This window comes from Oppia nitens, unplaced genomic scaffold, assembly GCF_028296485.1.
Source record: "Oppia nitens isolate AA-2021 unplaced genomic scaffold, nextdenovo-longstitch-racon4-pilon3 scaffold6_pilon_pilon_pilon, whole genome shotgun sequence".
NCBI lineage: Eukaryota > Metazoa > Arthropoda > Arachnida > Sarcoptiformes > Oppiidae > Oppia > Oppia nitens.
Window position 1 is genome coordinate 1,572,292 of NW_026533250.1, and position 20,664 is coordinate 1,592,955.

The following is a 20,664-nucleotide window of genomic DNA, read 5'->3' on the forward strand; positions in this document are numbered from 1 at the left end:
TGTATAATGTATTGTACGATGTAACTATATATATATATATACTATTTTATATATATTGTTAGTAAACTATTATATAAATTATATATATATATATACTGTATAATTAATTATTAATATAATAATGTAATTTTGAGAAACTAAATATTTTTTTAGATTCTCCTAACTTATATGTATTTAAATTATTATTTATTTATATCAAACAAAGGAATTATAATGCAAATACATTTCATATAATTTTATACACATTTTTCAGATAAAGAGACATTTAAAGGAAAAATTGTTGAAAAAACAAAAGTAAATTGTAATAAAATCAAGTTTTATGGCAAATGAAGCGATACGTGAAATTCATAATTTAAATCAGTATATTGTAAGTCTATATACTGTCTGTAATAAAAATCTGGTATTTTTCATATAAACAATTTTACACTTAAATGGTACAAATATACTATATCTCTTAGACTTTGACATTATATACGGTGTATAGAAGTGAAAACTAATATTATAAATATTTAAAAATGTATTATATATATAAAATTATAAAACCTTTTAGAGATTTGCATCAAAATTGTTTGATAATATTATAAGTGGATTTTAAAACTTGTTTTTTTCGAACAAACTTCACTCGAGCTATAATTAAATTCTAATTTTACTTGTGATGAAAACCCAAAGATCACAATTGATTTGATACACAAACATATATACGAGTGTCAGCACCAGTAATAACATATCGTGTGTGTCCTTATTTCCACAGCTCATCCACGCTCTCTCTCTCTCTCTCTCTCTCTTTCTCTCTCTCTTTCTCTCTTTCTTTCTCTCTCATCAAAAGTTTGTAAGCTTTGAAAGTTTGCAAAATAGTCGGACAAACAGTTATATTAGTTGTTTGAGTGACTCTTGTGTGAACTGAATGGCTTCGGGGGTATTAAGAGGTGTTCATTGCCTCGATTTCCAGTCTTTGCCATCGAATGGAAAGTCGACTAATATATTGACGCAAACATTAAACTCTCCTTCAAAATAGGGTGGTCTCGACAGGGGCTAAATGTATGGAAATATTAATACAACTTTTATAGATTTATATATAATATTCTTGATTTACAAGAAAGCGATCATTAAAAGGAAAGTTAGTTTTAGGCACACTTTGCACCAGTTCTGGCACTACTAACACAGTACTCTCACCTAACTATCCATTATAACTGTATTCATATATAATGTGTTTAACTCAGTAACTGTTTGTTTGGGCCATAACTTGTTGTGCTTAAAGTTTTTTAAAACATTAAAACAAATGATATAATTGTTTGTGTTTTGTGTTATATCGATAGTCAATATTGGGATAAAACAGTTAACAACAACAACAGTGAAGCACAACAGCAATGCCTTCACACCTGTCATTGCTTAGGCATTTGGCACTGTTAGCCATAATACAGGTAACCAAAGAGTACTTATTTTAATTGATTTAGATTTATAATTAGCTCGTAATAACACCATTTGCTTCTATACTATTAAAAAATCTATTCGTTATATATATTTATAGCACACATAACTCTCTAATAATTAGGTCCGCCGGCCATTGCTTGCCATTGCTTACAATTGCTTACAATTGCTTACAATTACTGTAATGTTTTTAATCTCTTTTCGTTGCTTTCGTCAGATTTACTTTTCATAACAAAATTGTAAACTTTTTACTATTAATCAACAATAATGACAGATCATGGATGAGCCATAAAAATTAGGACACACTTTGACTTATGATTTTTTTTATAGAAAAGTTGATACCAAAAGACTATACTTGAATATATTAATATAAATTTACTTAATAGTGATCTTTATTTAAATACTTTATGTTATTGTCAATGTTGTTATATAAGAAATTTTAAATTGGGTCAAATCAATAGCCTTTTAGTACTTTCTGTAACTATAATAATAATTATACGGATGAAACAGTCAAATAGCACATGTAATTTTAATTTAATTTTCTCTCTAATGTTTGATAAATAATTTATATGTATTTTATAATTTATTTTCAACTATAGAAGTTTACATAAAAATATCACTTTAAATAAATTATGAAAAGCTTACAATAATTTTCAAATGATTTGTTGAATGATTTTTTCAAAATTGAAAAAAATTTGAGACAGTTTTGTGTCTTTAATTTTAATTAAAAACTGGGATTTTCAAGGATTTATAGCATTGAAGGATAACATTAAAAAATATCTTCATTTATGTTCTAATTATTGTCAAATAATAATAATAATTATTTTATATTATATTATAATTTATTTTCGTTTTGCTTTGAAAACTATATAATTTTCTTTGTTATTACTTAAACAATAATATATTAACAATACTAATAATCTCATTTGTAAATTATGCTAATAATATATATTGTTATTGTAGTAGCTATATCTTAGTTAATATCATTAATTTTTAAATAAAGTCATTTTAATATTATATATATTATACATTATAATATACTATAAAAATAAAATTTAAATATAAAAATTATATTTATTAAATGTAATATATATTAAATATTAAATAAAAATTATTAATTCTTGGAATAATAATTATTATTTAAGTTATTTGATCTAAAAAGCATTATAAGAGATCTTTTACTAGATTTTGAATATTTTATCACATTATGGGTTAAATTAATAATTCATATGTTTTCATATAAGTCAGTTAATATAAACCCTATTTTGTCTTTATTTAAATTTATTATTTTCTATCAATTTACTAATCAATGTTAACTAGAAATATAATTTACTTGAAATTGTTTAAGAAGTTACTGAAAATTTTCTTAAATAATTTTATATAACTTTAATATAATAATTATACCATATATTTAAAATCTGAAAAAATAATTTACTATTTATTTTCGCAATTCTAATGTAGGAGTTTTATGAATTAAATATATATAAATGATTTTATTTTAAAAATATTAATTTGAAAATTCATGTATTAAAATGCTGTTTTAATACTATCGAAGTATACTTTATATTATACAGTGTTTAATAACAATTTTTGTTTTTCTTTGTAAATTATTTTATTTTTTAGTGATCTAACCGGTTAAATATGACTGTGTAAATCACTTAAATAAAATATATTTGTTTTATACATAAATAGTTCAGAATATTGTTCATTAAATATAATATATAAATGATAAATATTAGAATAAAACGATTGGTTTCTATATTAAAATCATTTATTAATTTATAGTTATGAATGTAAGATATTTAATCTAACATTTATTTATTATTGTTTTATATTTAAATTATTAGAATTCAATATTTGTTAAATTATATTTTTCTTTCTATTTAATTAATTATAATAATTTACAGTATTATTTATTTATTTAAATATATATTAATTTTTTAGTTTATTCATTAAATTGATTTTAAATTTGTATATATTAAATATTTCATACATTTTAATTTTTTAAAGTAATACTATTTATTATATATTATTATATTTAATTACATGATTACTGAAAAATTCAAAAAAGTTGAAAAAATAGATGAAATTTTAATTAAATCAATATTTTAATAAGTAAAAATATAAAAATTTATAATATTATTTAAATATTTTATATTTTAAAATAATTTAATTTATTATTAATAAAATATGTATTCATTATTTTTAACCATAGTTTTATTAATTTTTATGTTTATTAAAAATTAGTAATATTGCTCATAATTTATTAATTATATAGTTTTATAAATGTTATAGTATTAAAATAAACAGTACAACCATATTATCATTATTATGTTGTTTATATTTATTGTTATTTATAGATTTATTTAAAATATATTTGTATAGCATTTCTATTTATTAAAATTAATGATGTTTACTACCAAAATAGTGATTGTAATTTTGTTTTCAAATGGGATTTTAAGTAAAATATTTGATTTGTAAATATAAATAATGTAAATTATATGAACCTAATTTTTTGTACATAAAAAAAATATTTATACAATATATTAATTTTTGTAAACGAAATTGAAAATAACATTATTTCTAATAAACATATTAATAAATATTTATATTTCTGTCGTTAATTCGTTGCAATGAAAGCCAAATTTTAGTACAATTTTTTTAGACTCGTTTTTCTTGAGACCAGTTGTTGAGAAAAGTGTGTCATCTTTTTGCAAGAAAATACTGTATATTTGGTATTAATCTAAATATTTGATAAAAATCTAAATATAAATTAAATGGAAACAAATTTTGAAATTAAATTAATTATAATTTTTAAACTTTAAATTTATTGAAATTTAAATAAACTAAAATTTTGTAAAGATTTTCAATGACAAATGAAACGGACAATTGTGTATTAATGTCTCGATATTATCATTGGATTTATATTTTGTATAACTTGATAGAGTCTCAAGGATAATGATAATAATAAAAGCACCTTGGTTCAATTCATTTATATTTTTTTCTACTATTTCTATCATATAAAGCTGGTTCCAAATATATTTGAGATAAATATTATAATTATTTTACGATTAAATTATAATTTTAATTTAGATTATTTGGACGTTTAATTCGTATTTTTTATTAAATAAATTAAATAAATTATATAAATATTTATTATTATAATCACATTCAATGAAATTAATTAATATTCAATCAAATTATTTAGTATATATTTATTTATATGTATAATAAAAGACTGTGTTATTTAGATATACTGTTCATATTAATGTTTTAAAAATGGATAATTTTTTATGCAATTTTAAAAAATAAATATTCATCAGTTAATTTAAAGATATCAAAAGATAAATTATATAAAAAACTATATTAAATTATTAAAAAATTTCTTTAAAGTGTATCTAATTTCAAAAAAGTTATTATTTTTATTAATTATTATTATATATTTTTATTAATTATTATTATTATATATTATTGATTAGAGAATTTATAATTTAGTAAAGTTGTTTTTATTTAAAAATTAATGTTTATTTATATTACTCTAGTTATGGCTTATAGACGATACCGTGGGAGTTGTGCCCCAAATAACCTCATTGAACGTACACTGCGATCGCACCGGTATGAGAGTGAGTGTCAATTTTGATTCAGCTTTCAATGGAATCATCTTTTCAAAGGGTCATTACAGTGATATGGGATGTCGGTAAGTGCACCCGTAGTTCAATTATTTTGGACTATTTATCATTTATTCAAACAAATATTACAATTAAATATGATATTGATTAATTTAGTTTTCAATTTGTATCAATTTATAATCATATTTAATAAGATCACAGATTTGCTAATTTTGCTAAACTATCAAAAGTGATTATATATAAAAAATAACAACTTTATTATTTATTTATAATTATTTTACCTATTAGTCGGATATTGTAGATTTATACAGGTATTAAAGTAATGTTAATTAAAGTGCTTTTTAATATTAGTATTTACACAATAATTTTTATACAAATTCTCTGAAATCAAAATTGTATGATTAAATATAATCAAAAATTAAATAATTTAAAAAACAAATAAATATATCAATTATTTGTTTATATTGTAAATTTAAGTAATAAATTCAATATATTTCTATTAATTTTGTTTGTATTATGTATTGATAATTCAAAACACATTCAAATGTCTAAAACTCTTTTATCGATTTTTTATACTGTACTATACATTTGTATATTCATTATTATATCATAAAAATATTGTATATAAAATTAAAATGTAAATTGCTTGGGGGAATTAAATAAAACTAACTAAACATATAATTATTACTTGAATCTATGTTGATAATGATTATGTTTATATAAATTAACAAAATGGTAGCTTACATTATTTAAAATTTTAAATAATTTATGTTTGAAAATCTTAAATAAAACATAATATTTATTTCAGTTTTAATTTTATAACTTAAATAATACAAATTATATAATAAAATTATTTATAATTTATATTAAACTATGACTTAACATGAAAATAATTTAATATTTCCAATAAAGTTATCACAATTCGTGTAGAGTTATAATAAAGTGTTGAGGAAATTTGAAATTTGAAATTTTATAAGTTATATAATATACTAAGTTATATGTATATACTTGTAAAACAGGTACGTTCAGCCTAACAGTGCCTCAACAACAACTGATTTTGAGATTCCTGTGGATAAATGCGGGACAAACACACTGGACATCGATGGTGAAGACGGAACACCACCTAAACGTGGGTTTGAGAATATTCTAGTTTTCCAAAACGATCCGACATATCAAGAGGTGTTTGATCACGCGAGGATGGTTGTCTGCAGATATACCATTGAAGATGACTTCGACCTCAAAGAAAAACGAGTAGTCTTTAAGCCCGTTGTCATCGATATGTTAGATGTCGTCAGCGTATGTCTTATAAATACTCACTTTATTTTATTTTAACTAATGATTCAAATATTTAAGATACCTATAAGAGATGTGGACGGAGAGTCAAGTAGAGTGGACTGTTGGATGGAAATTACAAAAGGAAGGTTCCCACAGACAAATCCTATTGATAGTGCCGTCAAAGTTGGAAGTCCTTTAACATTAGCCATCTTTGTTAGAGATGCCCGAAAACGTACTGATCTTCGAGTTAAAGACTGTTACGGTATTTATTTACTTATCATTTACTTATCAATACAAATAATTATACATTTTTTATTAAAGCTTACGATGACCCACAAGTAGCCGAAAATAATGGTCCGGCGCTCCTACAGCTTACAGATTTTGAAGGCTGTCCCACTAAACCTAAATTAATTGAAGTTTGGCGAAGAACTCATGACGCGGGCCCTTCCGGTGCTACTATTATTGCATTTACAACTGTAACTGTAAGATATATACTGTATATTTGTATTACCACAACATTATTTATTAGTATTTAATTAAAAAATAATTTATAATAAAGTTACTAATCTTATACTATTATTATTATATATAATTTATATATATATATATGATATAATATTTTTAAAATTAATTTCAATTTGGTTTCTTTAATTATAATTTATATCAAATTTAAAAATAACAAACAAATCATAACTTAAATTTCAAAACTTATCGATCACTTAAAAAACAATTCTAAAAATAATTTTTTTTTAGTGAATTATATATGTAATTATTATTTAAAAGACAGTACAGAGGCGTAACCCGTATAACCACATATTATTAAGTTATAAACATAAGAAAATAAATTGTTACGATTTTAAATTTAATATAAAATTTTGAAGTCTAGTATAAATACAGTACTAGCATTGATATTACACTTATTTAATTTTTTATACATTTATTATTTTAAAAATATAATTTACTGTAATTTTGATTAAGCATATGAATTATTTTCCAAAAACGAGATATTAATTATTAAAAATTGGATTCATTTCAATAGTTAAATATAAATGTTGTATTAGTTGTTATATACATATGTTGTATATATAAATAAATAACATGATATAAAAGTAATAGATTTATTTATTTTAGATTGATTATAAAGAGATAAATTTGAACACGAAATATTATTTAATGAAGTTTTATTGAAAAGTTTTAAAAAATAAAAATCAATTAAAAAGTTGAAATATTGATAATATGAAAACAATTGCTCTCATTTTGCTTTAAATGACTCATGTCTTGCAAATTATTGCCAATTATTTAGTCTTACACTTGATTTTCTGTCAAAATTAAAAATTATAGATATTTGAGTTCTCATTGAAATTTGTTGCAAAACTTAAATATTTATTTTTACAATCAATTTATCATAACATTTATTAATTTCAAGCTCAATAATTTTTATTAAATTAGTGTTTTATTTTTATATTATTTAATTACCATTTATTAATAAGCTATTACTTTTTATTTTAATTTATAATAAATAAAATCGATATAATATATAATTAAAAATTTTTTTTTATTAAAAGTAGATTTTATTGTGCAATTTTAATTTTGATTTAATCTTGCTATTTATCAATTTTTAAGTCTATTTTATAATTAATACAGTTATTTTTATAACATTTAATACTGATAAAATTAAATATTATACTCTGTAAAATAATAGTGATTTATATTGTATATAAATATGAAAACCTTTAGAAATTTTCAAAAAACATTTTTATGAATGAGATTTCTGTTAATTTAGTTTAATTTAGATTTACTTTTCCTTACATTATAATACACTATTATTACTACCACTACTACTGTAACTATTTATTAAATATTATTTAATTATTTTTAAAAATTGATAAATTCATTGTATATTTATATAATTTACTAAAAAATAATATTAATTATTAATTAAATGAATAGGCATTTAAATTTCCTGACCGTCAGGATCTTCAGTTGACGTGTAATATAGAGTTGTGTCGCAATCAATGCGCTCAGAGATGTGCGTCTGAAATGCCGGGACCGGTAGCAATAGGTGCATGGTCCAGAGAAATTGATGACGGATCAGCTCCTCCATCTGCACCCACTACTGCTTCCACATCAACATCAACAGAGAGTGATGGCGACGATGAAGAAGAAGGTGAAGATAATTCTGAAACTGAAGGAACCACTTCAACGACTCCCGCTTCAAGTGATGGCGACAGTGATACTGACTCTGAGTCTGATTCTGATAGTGATTCTGAAGAAGAAACGACAACCACTACTGAAGCTTCAGAAGGAGAAGAAGATGATAGCGAAGAGACTACAACTACGACAGAGGCCTCAGAAACGTCTGATACTGACGACGAATCAGAGTCTAATGGAGATAATGAAAGTGATTCTGGAAAAGAAGATTCTAGTGATGACTCTAATTCTGAAACTGAAGCTAAAGATGAAGAGTCGGACACCGAAAGCAGTAAAGAAGACGAAAATACAGATAATGAAGACAGTAGTGATGAAGACACCGCAGAAAGTTCTGCCAAAATTAAAGAAAGTCCGGTTAATAAAAATACTAAAAAGACAACAACGACGACAACAACAACTACTACTACAACAACTACAACACCTCCAACCACAACAACTACTAAGAAGTCAAAAGCTGCCAAAAAACCTAAATCTAAAAACAAAGCAAAAACATCAACATCTAAGCCACCAAAATCTGCGGCACAAATCAGACAAACGGATGCTATTAATTCAATTGTTGAACAAATTCATTGGTCTACATCAACATTAAGACCATTGAGGGAATTAATGGACTCTAGTGTTGAAAGAGAAAGACCAAAAAATTCAAAGAAATCTATAACAACAACATCTTCTACTACAACCACTACTACACCGCCAACAACTAAATCAAACAAAAAATCGACTAAAAAGTCATCACAAAAGCCAACGATTGAAAAGCCATCAAATCAGGTACGAGTGGCCCGAGCGCCGTATGCTTCACATCCCGATGAGTTCCCACACCTACACCTTGAAGAAAACAAAAGAGAAATTTTATTATCTACTAGACGTCCCAATCCTTTTTATAAGATAAGGTCTTTATTTGACACCAAAACCACAACAACTACCGCTCAACCATTGGCTCAAAACTTTGCAAATCATGTCATACAAGACATGTTTTTACCGATGAATACAACAAACACTGAAAGCACTACTATTAGACCAGTTATTATCAGACGATTTAGATATAGAAATGATAACAATGGTAATGATTTCAATCAAAACAATAGTACGACAAGTAATCCAATTGCAAATCAAAGACAACAACAACAGATAAGAAGAAGGAATGGTATTTTTGATGATAACACCAATTATGAGGCCATAAATAGTTATTATAATTATCAACCCCTAAGAATCAATAGACCACATCATCGAGTGGTCAGATCTGTTGACTTAAGATCTAGAGATTCAAAGACAGATTCAGTGATATTTCATACAACAATCCATTCAGCCCTTCAAGTCTACTAAAAGATTAGTATTATAGTTGAGATGCAGATGAAGATAAAGATTAGGAAGAGATGGCGAGGCATATCATACATGTCCTCAATTTTAGTCCATTTAATTATTATTATTATTAATTATAAATAAAAAATAAGTTATAAAACAGTAGATAATTTGTAAATATATTGTTAGTATTAAATATTTTTGTTATTGATTTCTACCGATAATTTGTAGTTTAAAAATAAAAACTTAGTAATGATATAGTTATCTGAAAATTGAAAAACGACAAAATTGAGATCAGTGTTTGTCGTCTAGTGGTAATTGTGACATATTTTGTAACTTAAAGTAGTTATTATAGTTTAAATAAATATTGACTTAGTTAATAATTTTATGTATACTTAAAGTTTTAAATATTAATTTAATAAAAAATACCTAAACATGTATAACTTAATCATTGAAGACAACAGTGACATAACTAAAAATAAAATAATTGTGTTATTTATCATTAAACAATAAACACTGGATAAAACTAAATAAAATGTTAAATATAAAGTTAGTTTTAACTTTTATCATATTTTATATGAAATGAGTTACTATAAATAATAGTAATCTAAAACATGCCATTGAATGTGTGTACTGTTTGTCTATTTACAAGGTTTGCCAAATGTTTTATTTATGCTTAATCTTTAATAAAAACATTTAAATCATTATATGTAGATATAAAAGAAAATAAAAATGATATAATAAGTAATGATATGACATATTATTTGAAAACAATGATTATGTGTAGCCTTATTTAATTAATATGCATTTAGTATATCTAAATAAAACTAATTAAATTATCAATAATAATAAAAATTAGATCAAAATAATTTAAATTATTTTTAGTGCAGATGTGGTTATTTCTAACAACTATAATTAAATTTTTTAAAGCAAACTTTAATTATTTTAATACTTATTTGTGAGAAAATTATAAATAATTAAATATATGAATTTGCATAAATCTATAAAAATTTTAAACATGAGATTATTTTTTATTAAATTAATTAAGTTCACTAATCCTTAAATTTAAAGTTTATATATTAATTAAATAATTATGAAATAAAAATAAATAAATAATAAAAAATATTTAACATAAAAATTTAATAATAATAATAATCCTTGATGGTTAATAGTAATCCAAAAATCCTAAATGGTATAAAATAATTTATAAAATTAATTATCTTATAACTGCAATACTTTTATACTGTATATTGAATATTATTGATACTATGAATTAATATACATTACTGTATGTACTCTAATAATAATTTGTATATCAAAAATAGTTTTGATAACAAATTCTTATTTAAAGTCATACTAATTATGTTATTAAATAGCATGTGATTAACAACAAGTTTTACATTCTATATATTTTATACATATTTTAAATTACAAAATTAAATGTATAATTTAAATTAATTTCATATTTAAGTTTTTTAAGAAAGTTCTGCAAAATAATTTAAAATTTAAAGAAATATGTAAAAAATAAAAACACACACATCTTTTAATATACTGTACTGTATAATTTATATGGTATGTATTAAATACCATATATATACAGTACATTATATATTTCATATTTTTTTAAAAATTATTTGAGATAAAATGTATAATAGATTTTGATGATAAGGTAAGATTTAAATAAAAATATATAATAATAAAAGTATTATTATTATTATTATTATTATTATTATTATTATTGATTTTGAAAACATTAATTATTCTAAATGATTGAATAGCTGTCAGACATTAATCAATACATTAGGATAACTAATATATGAGTTGAACGATAGTTATAATAAAAAGGAGATCTAATCGCTATAAAACAAAAATTTGTTTTGTTTTGCTGCCAATCACTTAAATGTTGATTTTATTTATTATATAAAATCTTATTGAATATACTATATTTTTATAATACATTAACTAAAAATTGACAACAATTTGTACGTAATTATAATACAAATAGTAAACAATAAAAAAGTATGTCAAAAATTATTTTGTTTTTGAATTTAATTATATATTGAAAATTTGAATTGATGTAAGGCTTTAAAAATAATTATAATTTAAACTAAACAAATTATAATTAAAATTTATTTGTAACATTCAAATTATTTTTGTTAATTTATAATAAAAATAAATTTTAAATTGTTTACAATTTTTTGATTCAATAATATTTAATTACAACAAAATATTAATACATCATAGTATAATAATATTTGCTATTATTTATAATTAATAATAAACTAAAGATTGACAATTAAATTAATATAAAATTAAATATTGTTTTAAAAATATTGAAATTAATCAAAATTCTTAAAAAATTCTTAGTTATCGTGTCTTAAGTTTTTTTTAAAACATAAATTTAGAAAAATATTAAACTATATTATAATTAATTTATTATATTTATTCATTTAGTAAAATAGACATGCATTTTCAAATGAGTTAATTTTTAGAGATTTTAAAAAGATTCAAATAGTTTAGTAAAAGTATAGTAAAGGCAATAAAATGATTGTTTGTAATGGTTTTTGAATTTTTCATTTATTGTCACTCATTATACGCTTATATAAGCGATTTTCAACCAGAATTATCTGACATTTATTAGATTACTTTATCTATTAGTGACTTAACATTTATATCGGGATTCGGATGTATTGGTTTTGATAGTGATTACTGTTTGAGACAAGTAATGAATATTTTTAGAAATTCATTTCCATTATATGTTATATAGACTTGAAGTGCTCGGAGCACACCATTTAAGGTTAGGCTGAATGAAGAGGAAGGGGAGACAAACATCACAACATCACTGGCACTGATGAGAGACTATAGTAGAGCACCAAATGAAACGCTCTCTTACTTGATGTGCAAACAACACATCACTTCTCTCTCTTGTATTCAATATATGAATCTCTTTGAAAGCCTGTTATTAGTGACACAAGAATTAGTGATTCAGTAGAAGTGAGACAACAGTCACACAACTTTGTTGACACTATTTCTTCATTTCTATAATTGTTTTGATCACTAATTAAATCGATTATCTGTTTACTACCACAATGTCTGACAGGTAAACCATTTGACATCTGACCTCATTATTAGCATTTGTTTGCTTACAAATCAAAAGTCAAACAATTAATTATTTATTTAATGTCATAAATATTATTATATATTTTTGTTATAAATATTTGTAAAATCTATTAATCTATTTTTAAATTTGTTTCAAATTCAACAAAAATTGTGTTTTCAGAAACAAGCAAAAACAGGTATGTCCTCTAAATCTTTTAATAAACGCTATATTATACATATTATACAATAGAAATTATAGTTTATTGACTTTTATTGTTTTGCGTATACTAATAATAAATAACAAAATAATATTTAATAATCTAATAATAAATGTAAACACTTATATACTTCAATATTTGTGAATTTATTTTAATTTAAATTAAGTATTATTTTTATATTTAAATAATTTAAATTCAAAAAACAAATATTATTTCAAAAACTAAATTTGGTAAATGACTTAAGACTTATTATAATTTTATGGAAACTAATAAAATATACAAATTATTAATTTTATTAATTTTAATCTAAAAAATATATTAAAATATTATATAATAATAATTAATTAATTAATTAAAATGTTTATTAAAGAATTTGAGCGCAGAAGAGAAGCGTAAAGCCGAGGATAAGGAGAGAAAGAAGGCAGAGGTGAGGGCTCGGCTCGAGGAGGCGGCCAGAGCTAAGAAAGGCAAAAAAGGATTCATGACTCCCGAACGCAAAAAGAAACTCAGAGTATGTCTTCATTTACCTATTAAAACAACTATTCATTTAATTCAATATTTATTTTAATATTTTCAAAGCAATTGCTAAGAAAAAAAGCCGCCGAAGAGCTAAAACGTGAACAGGAAAGGAAAGCTGAAGAAAGAAGAAAAATAATATCCCAGCGAACGGGTGAACGCAAGACTACCGACGGCGCCAATGAATGTATGACCACTTAATTGGCTTTTTATTTCATGTTTTTTTAGTTAATTACTAAATCATATAATTTAAGCGCAATTGCGTGATATATGTAAAGAGTATCACAAAAGGATTAACAAACTCGAAGAACTTAAGTATGACTTGGAATACGAAGTCCGACAAAAAGATTTTGTGGTCAGTTATCAACAATTCTTGTCATCAATTTTTATGTATTCATCAAAAACATAAACAAAAAATTAATTATAATTTCTCTTTTAGGTCAATGAATTGTCGATTGAAGTAAACGATATGAGAGGAAAATTGTTAGTATATGTTAACAGATAGATTGAGCCAAAAATAATTATTATTATAATCGATATATCAATCATTTAAAGTGTAAAACCATCGCTAAAGAAGGTTTCAAAATACGATCAAAAGTGAGTGAAAAATAATTTTTAACATAAAATATGAAAAATATAGTAAAATATAAACTAATATTTATTCAATCGATGTATTATATGATTGAAATTATAGATTAGAAAAGATGGCAAAAGTTGCCGCAAAAGCTGAGACCGACTTCCGAAACAATCTTAAGAGAGTTCAGTCACAGAAGTTTACGATCGGTGACGACGAAAAACAAGTAAACCATTCAATATATATATTAACATTAATTGCTTTATTTTTTGAAATACTATTTTGTAGAGATTTTTGTGACTTTAGATTTATTGACAAATATTTTGAATGCAAAGATTTTTTTTGTTATATTTTGATTTTTGTTTTTTGATGCCTTTGCTTATAACTGATAAAACCTCTGATAATTTTTTTGTTGATTTCATAACTATTTTAAGTGTTTATATATATATATATAATATATATATATTCATAACTCCTATTTGTCTCGACTACAGCTAAACCCTAAAACACAGCCGGAATGGGCTAAGAAGGGAGAGGTTATCGCCACTGAATAATATTAATTATGACTTGATTTGTGGCCAAACAATTCAATTCAATAATAATAAATTCAAAAACAAACTGATAATCATGTTATTGTTGTCCGACGTGTTTATCACACATTTGTATTAATATATTATATATTGTATAGAAATAATACCAAAATCACTATTTGTGTCGATTTATTGCTATTATTCCTCTTTATTATTAAACCACTGTTATATGCATTAAATTTTTATTTTGAAATTGCTTTATATATATATTTGGTCACTTATATGTCCATCAATATGTTATTTCTAAAATCAAATGCATACTTATATATTTATGATATTTCTACCAATTATTTGAAACACGAAATAAATGATAATTTATTTATTTTACGCTTTATTTATGCGTGTGTTATGATATTTCAAATAGTGATTACTTTATAATCAATCGATTTTTATAAGTTAAGTATAATTTTAGAAACTATTTTACAATTTTTATATAATTTAGCATGCATATTCAATTTATTTTAAATTTAATTTTTTCAGTTTAATTGAGATTATATAAAATACTTAAGACAATAATTAAATAAATTGCATGTATTTTTTATTTATATGTTTAACGCATAATAATAATAAACACTTAGTATTAAAAAATGAAAATTATCTACAATTAACTGATTGGTATATATTTAGGTAAGACCTGAATGGGCTTTGGGTGCAAAACAAGGCAAACCCGACACTGAAACTGAAGAAATTGAAATTGAAGATTAGATAAAGTGGTTATCAATTGATAATACAGTACTTGTGGTCATTCATTCAGTTTTGATGATCGCTTCAGAGTCTCCAATGATTTTTTGCAAATAAATTTCAATTTTATTTTCTCTTTTCAATTCTGTTTTTCTGTTAATTAAAATGTTTGACAAAAACTTGAGATGTTTTGTGTCATCAATATATTATAAACTAAATTAATTAAAAAATTGCATTTAATTTAATAAATAAGGTTTTGCAATAAAAAAAATATATGTATAGTTTTGGATTACAATTAATTTTTAATAAACAGAAACGTTTTTATTTATTTTGAACAAACAATAATCGTTTAAAATACAAATAAATTGAAAGGTTTGTCAAAATTTTATCAAATTTGTCTTTTATCCTAAAACTAATTGATTCACAGCACACAACTCTAATCAAACTAATATACAAAAAACATTTAATATAAAAATTAATATTATTTTAATTAAAAATACAATATAATTAAACATATCTATTAAAAAAAAGATAAAATACTGTAACCTTTAAGTCTTGTAAGCTTTAATAACATATTTTGTTGACTATGTTTTAAATTACAAAAATTATTGAGACTTATTGATTGACTAATAATTTGTAGGCATTAGGTGTCAAAAACAATCAAAACTAAATAATAATAAAATACAAATTAAATGAAATATTTAATTTATTACAGTATTTATAAATTATTTTTTTTGTGAAAAACAAGATCAAATCAGTAAATCATAACTATATATACTAATAAATTATTAAGTAATTTAATATTAGTATATATAGTATAACATTACAATTAAGTACATTAGATCTCTATTTTTCATTACGAATGAATTTTTTGATTAATTATTAAAATTAAAAATTGAAAAATTAAAGTATTGTTAGAAAATATTTGACAATTACTGTATGATATTTTGTGAAACCAAAGTTCACAAAAGTCTAAGTCTTGGAGTGACTTTATTGTGAGCTTTAATAATAAGTAATGGCCATTGATTTTAGCGATTGGGATAAACAGTGCGATGACTTGACATCCAATAAGGATAAGCTGTTGAAAGAAATGACAGCAAATCTTCAAAAAGAAGAATCAATTGATGTCTTGTATCGGATGGCAAAAGTGTGGCTCTTTTTGGCCAAAAAAGCACAGAAAGAAGGAAACAACGAAATGTTGAAAAGTAGAGCAGAGAAAGCCTATGAATATGCAGACAAAGCCTGTAAGGCTGACCCAAACAACTTCGAGTGCCATAAATGGATGTGCGCTTCATTGGGTTTGTTGGCTAATACTAGTGCTTCAAAAGAAAAGATTAAATACGGACATCAATTCAAAGAACACGCAGATATCGCACTCAAACTCAAACCTGATGACCAGTTTATCCAATCAATGTATGGCCAGTGGTGTTATAATGTGGCGACATTGGGTTGGCTCGAGAGAAAAATTGGCGAAAAACTATACGGAAAAATACCGACCGCTACTTATAAGGACGCTTTAAATGCTTTCAAAAAAGTACATGAATTGAATGCTGAAGCAAAGGATAACCACTTATGGATGGCTCGCACTCTCATTGCCGACAATAACAGAACAGAAGCCAAACAATGGATACAAAGAGGTTTGACACTCAAAAACCAAACCATTGCCGATGAGTTGGCACACAAAGAATTAGAAGAATTGAAAAATAAATATTGCAAATAAATTGAATAACATTAACTTAGTTTATGATATTTATTGGTAAATTAATTGATACATTAATTGATACAATTGACAGAATTTGTAATTTTATTTTCTCTATTCTTCTTCCTCCTCCTCTTCCTCTTCTTCTTCCTCTTCTTCCTCCTCCTCTTCCTCTTCTTCTTCTTCTTCCTCTTCTTCTTCCTGTTTTGCTGGAGCCGGCGCTGGTTTAGGTGCTGCGGGTGCCGGAGCCGAGTCGCTAAGTATCTCCTCAAAACCAGGAGGTTTGATAAATGCATCCAATATGTCGTCATCTGCATCGTCATCATAGGTTCGAGTGCCCGGTTCGAAGGTCTCCTTGTTCTTAGGCGCCGATGGGTCCCATTTATTCAATTGTTTGTTATCTCTTTCTTTAAATTGACTCATCTTCTCTTCCCACGACTTTTCGAGTATGGCCTCCACTTGAGCGTCATATCCCTTAAGAAAACAAATGGTCGACACATTTATATTAAAACAAATCGTAACAATAATAACAATAATGACAATAATGACAATCTCTCACTCCTTCATATAATCCCTTTTTATCCCCAAAAGTCCTTCTGTCGAGTCGTCTCTCATATTTGCTGGCCGTCAAGATCTTCGGCGGGAATTTACCCGAAAGTGCACTAAATTAATGAAATAAATAGCAATTTTAGATATATTTATTAATACATAAAATAATAAATGAGATAATAATCTAACTCAGGATCCAATCCCTTCTTCAATGCTTTATTCCGATTAATTTGTCGCTGCCTTTCAGCCAATTCTTTCAACTAAAATGATAGCATAAAAGTTATATCAAATAAATAATGAGAAATTGATAAATGAGTGGTTAATGTCATACATCATAGTCCTGTCTCTTTTGTCTTTCTTCTAAATCATATTTATCGCTCTCTAACTGAACGATTGTATCCCACAATTGAGACGCCTTTTTCCTCAACTCGTCAGCTGACAGACTATCGACTTGTAAGGGCTTAACGCGGAAAGAGAGAGCAATTTTCTTGTCTTCAGCCAACTGTTCCTTAGTCTTTCCCATTTCACTTCGAGCTGACATAACGTTTGTAAACTATTTCCAACAATATTATCATTAGACACAACTCGACAAAACTTATGTTTGATTAATCAATACTCTATCAAATCCAGTGTTGCCGAGAGCAGCGCCGGGCCCACCATCACTACGCTTCTGGATGACAAAATTACGTTCAACCGGCGCCTGTTGTTTCGACTTATCCATAGCCGCCTGCATCGCTGCTCTTTTTTTCTCTGCCTCTTCCAGACGTTTTCTTTTTTCTTCGGCAGCTCTGGCCTTCTTCTCTTCCTATTATAAAATTATTTGATTGATTGACACAAATGTTAGTAAAATGATTAAAAAAATTGTAAGATTTAATAAACCATTTCTCTGATTCTGATCTCTTCCTGTTTCCTTTTGAATTCATACAACATCTTCTCCTGTTCTCCGCGTTTTGTTTTGCGTAAAGCCTTTAACCAAATAAATACAATTATTATACATATAATCGATAAAGTGTTGGTCAGACCTGTCTTTCTTTGAGTTTTCTTAATTCTTCTTCTTCCTTAGCTCTGGCCTTTTTTCTCTGTTCCATATAATCACCCCACGCTTCCTCTTCTTCGACCTTCTTTTTTCTCATTTTTTCCTTAAGTTTATGTTATATTATAATTTGCATCTAATAGTAATCCATTGAAATGTTGTAAACCATACCTCCATTGCTGCCTCGGCCTCATTGGGAGCCGACTCTGCCTTTGGTGCAGAACTTGTGCTTCAATTAAATGTATTTTATTAGATATATTTGATTAAAATTAATATACTATTGTTTGGATTAATTCCTAGATTTTATACATTTTTATTTAAATTATATTGTAATTAAGTTTTTCATTATATCTATATATATAACAATCTGCAATATATATTATTATTATAATTATAATAACTTCGACAATATAATATATAAGCACTAAAATTAATTCAATAAAATTAAGTTCACAAAAAAGTTTCAAAAAAATATGTAAAAATCAATATTGAATATAATATGACCTGAATTTACAAAATCGTTATTTTCAAAGAAGAAAATTCTAGTTTTACCTCTTTCTGTAAAATAAACAAATATAGAAATTGTATGAATAAATAAAATAATTGCCATTAAATGGTCGATACATACTTCGGTGTCTCCTCGACCTCCTCCTCGCTATAATAATGATAAATAACATTCAAAAACACTATAAGTTTATTATTATTGCAAATAAATTATTTTCACACACTATTTATAAGTAAGAATTTGTTAAATATATTTAACAAGAATTTGATTTTATTTAATATAAAAAATTGATTGAAATCACAGCAAAACATCAAATGGTAGACAACATACCTGTACTCTTCTTCATCAGACATTATGAGAAAATTATTATTAAAGTAATTTAAAAATTAAATTAAAAAATAATTAAAAATATTTCTAAAACACACAAAAGTCGATAACAGTTGACTATTTGTGAGGCAGAAGAAGGCCTACGAAATGACTACAAAAGTTAGTGTGAATTCCTGTGTAAACAGTTTGTGTGTCTTTCCATTACTTCTCTTCCCATAACTTTAATCGCATCCATAAATGGTGTGCTCAGACATCATCTGTGCGGACGACCTATTATTATGCAAATCATAGCACTCTTGTTGTTCACCACTTTTGCTAAAAATATTTGACAAACATTTAACATAATATTATACATTAGATAACTGTTGAGCAAAATCAGTCAATTTTACAGTCTATGCCATCTATAATAAGTCATAACATCAGCATTTAGTCCTAATAAATAAACAAATAAATTGTAATAAATATAATATTTATATTTATTAATGTTTATTTTGACTTTACATAATTAAAAATTTATATTTTATTAATTTGCAATTTTATTTGCCCTATATATTTAATTTATTTAATATGACTTATTATATATTAAAATAAAATTCTGATCAAAATTCTAACAAATAAAAATAACAACATTTTGAAATTGGGGTTTAAATTTAAATTAGTTGATTTTAATAACAAAATAAATATTTACTTATTTTTTCAAATAATATACAATTATTTATTAATATATAGTTATTAATATACTTTGAGACATTAAAATTTATTTTTATTATTTTTAATAATACAGCAATTTATTTTACATGATTATTTTTAGTTTTAAAAACAATGTGTCAATTGGTTATAATGTTATTTAATAAATGTTTGGCATTGTATGATAAAATATAGATATTATTCTATGATTTTAAATGTAATTGTTATTCAAACATTGGTTTACAAATTGTTATATAAATATTATGTAGCAAATTCAATATATGATAAATAATATATTGAATTATTGTGTCATTTTTTATTAATATATTAAATATATTTAGGTT

The 20,664-nt window shown here is 24.0% G+C and overlaps 4 protein-coding genes across 4 annotated transcripts; 3 read left to right on the forward strand and 1 right to left on the reverse strand.

Moving 5' to 3' along the window:
* The first annotated feature begins 1,111 nt into the window (after nucleotides 1-1,111).
* On the forward strand, nucleotides 1,112-9,978 carry LOC128962198 (mucin-5AC-like). Its single transcript, XM_054308552.1, has 6 exons — nucleotides 1,112-1,421; nucleotides 4,971-5,125; nucleotides 6,077-6,353; nucleotides 6,411-6,594; nucleotides 6,654-6,814; nucleotides 8,283-9,978. The coding sequence occupies exons 1-6, from the start codon at nucleotides 1,368-1,370 to the stop codon at nucleotides 9,864-9,866; spliced, it is 2,415 nt and encodes an 804-aa protein (XP_054164527.1). The 5' UTR covers nucleotides 1,112-1,367; the 3' UTR covers nucleotides 9,867-9,978.
* Nucleotides 9,979-12,675: 2,697 nt separating this feature from the next.
* On the forward strand, nucleotides 12,676-15,613 carry LOC128962609 (troponin I-like). The gene is made up of 9 exons (XM_054308991.1): nucleotides 12,676-12,942; nucleotides 13,123-13,138; nucleotides 13,530-13,670; nucleotides 13,739-13,862; nucleotides 13,930-14,030; nucleotides 14,115-14,158; nucleotides 14,231-14,272; nucleotides 14,370-14,475; nucleotides 15,467-15,613. Exons 1-9 carry the CDS (start codon nucleotides 12,932-12,934, stop codon nucleotides 15,542-15,544), a joined length of 663 nt encoding a protein of 220 aa, XP_054164966.1. The 5' UTR covers nucleotides 12,676-12,931; the 3' UTR covers nucleotides 15,545-15,613.
* Nucleotides 15,614-16,432: 819 nt separating this feature from the next.
* Nucleotides 16,433-17,253, forward strand: LOC128962612 (regulator of microtubule dynamics protein 2-like). The gene has a single exon (XM_054308997.1). It carries the CDS (start codon nucleotides 16,536-16,538, stop codon nucleotides 17,238-17,240), a length of 705 nt encoding a protein of 234 aa, XP_054164972.1. The 5' UTR covers nucleotides 16,433-16,535; the 3' UTR covers nucleotides 17,241-17,253.
* On the reverse strand, nucleotides 17,253-19,816 carry LOC128962611 (troponin T-like). The gene is made up of 10 exons (XM_054308996.1): nucleotides 19,637-19,816; nucleotides 19,430-19,456; nucleotides 18,973-19,030; nucleotides 18,791-18,907; nucleotides 18,648-18,734; nucleotides 18,385-18,573; nucleotides 18,100-18,321; nucleotides 17,958-18,028; nucleotides 17,779-17,881; nucleotides 17,253-17,693 (listed from the first exon to the last, which is right to left on the reverse strand). The coding sequence occupies exons 1-10, from the start codon at nucleotides 19,657-19,659 to the stop codon at nucleotides 17,334-17,336; spliced, it is 1,257 nt and encodes a 418-aa protein (XP_054164971.1). The 5' UTR covers nucleotides 19,660-19,816; the 3' UTR covers nucleotides 17,253-17,333.
* Nucleotides 19,817-20,664: the final 848 nt, after the last annotated feature.

Coding starts and splice junctions, on each gene's coding strand:
- LOC128962198 (XM_054308552.1), top strand. CDS start 1,368: ATGCCTTCACACCTGTCATTGCTTAGGCATTTGGCACTGTTAGCCATA. Junction 5,126..6,076: donor TACAGTGATATGGGATGTCG/GTAAGTGCACCC, acceptor CTTGTAAAACAG/GTACGTTCAGCCTAACAGTG. Junction 6,595..6,653: donor TCGAGTTAAAGACTGTTACG/GTATTTATTTAC, acceptor TTTTTATTAAAG/CTTACGATGACCCACAAGTA.
- LOC128962609 (XM_054308991.1), top strand. Junction 14,031..14,114: donor TCCGACAAAAAGATTTTGTG/GTCAGTTATCAA, acceptor TTTCTCTTTTAG/GTCAATGAATTGTCGATTGA. Junction 14,159..14,230: donor AACGATATGAGAGGAAAATT/GTTAGTATATGT, acceptor AATCATTTAAAG/TGTAAAACCATCGCTAAAGA.
- LOC128962612 (XM_054308997.1), top strand. CDS start 16,536: ATGGCCATTGATTTTAGCGATTGGGATAAACAGTGCGATGACTTGACA.
- LOC128962611 (XM_054308996.1), bottom strand. CDS start 19,659: ATGTCTGATGAAGAAGAGTACAG. Junction 19,031..19,429: donor GAGGTCGAGGAGACACCGAA/GTATGTATCGAC, acceptor ATTTAATTGAAG/CACAAGTTCTGCACCAAAGG. Junction 17,694..17,778: donor AAAAGGGATTATATGAAGGA/GTGAGAGATTGT, acceptor TGTTTTCTTAAG/GGATATGACGCTCAAGTGGA.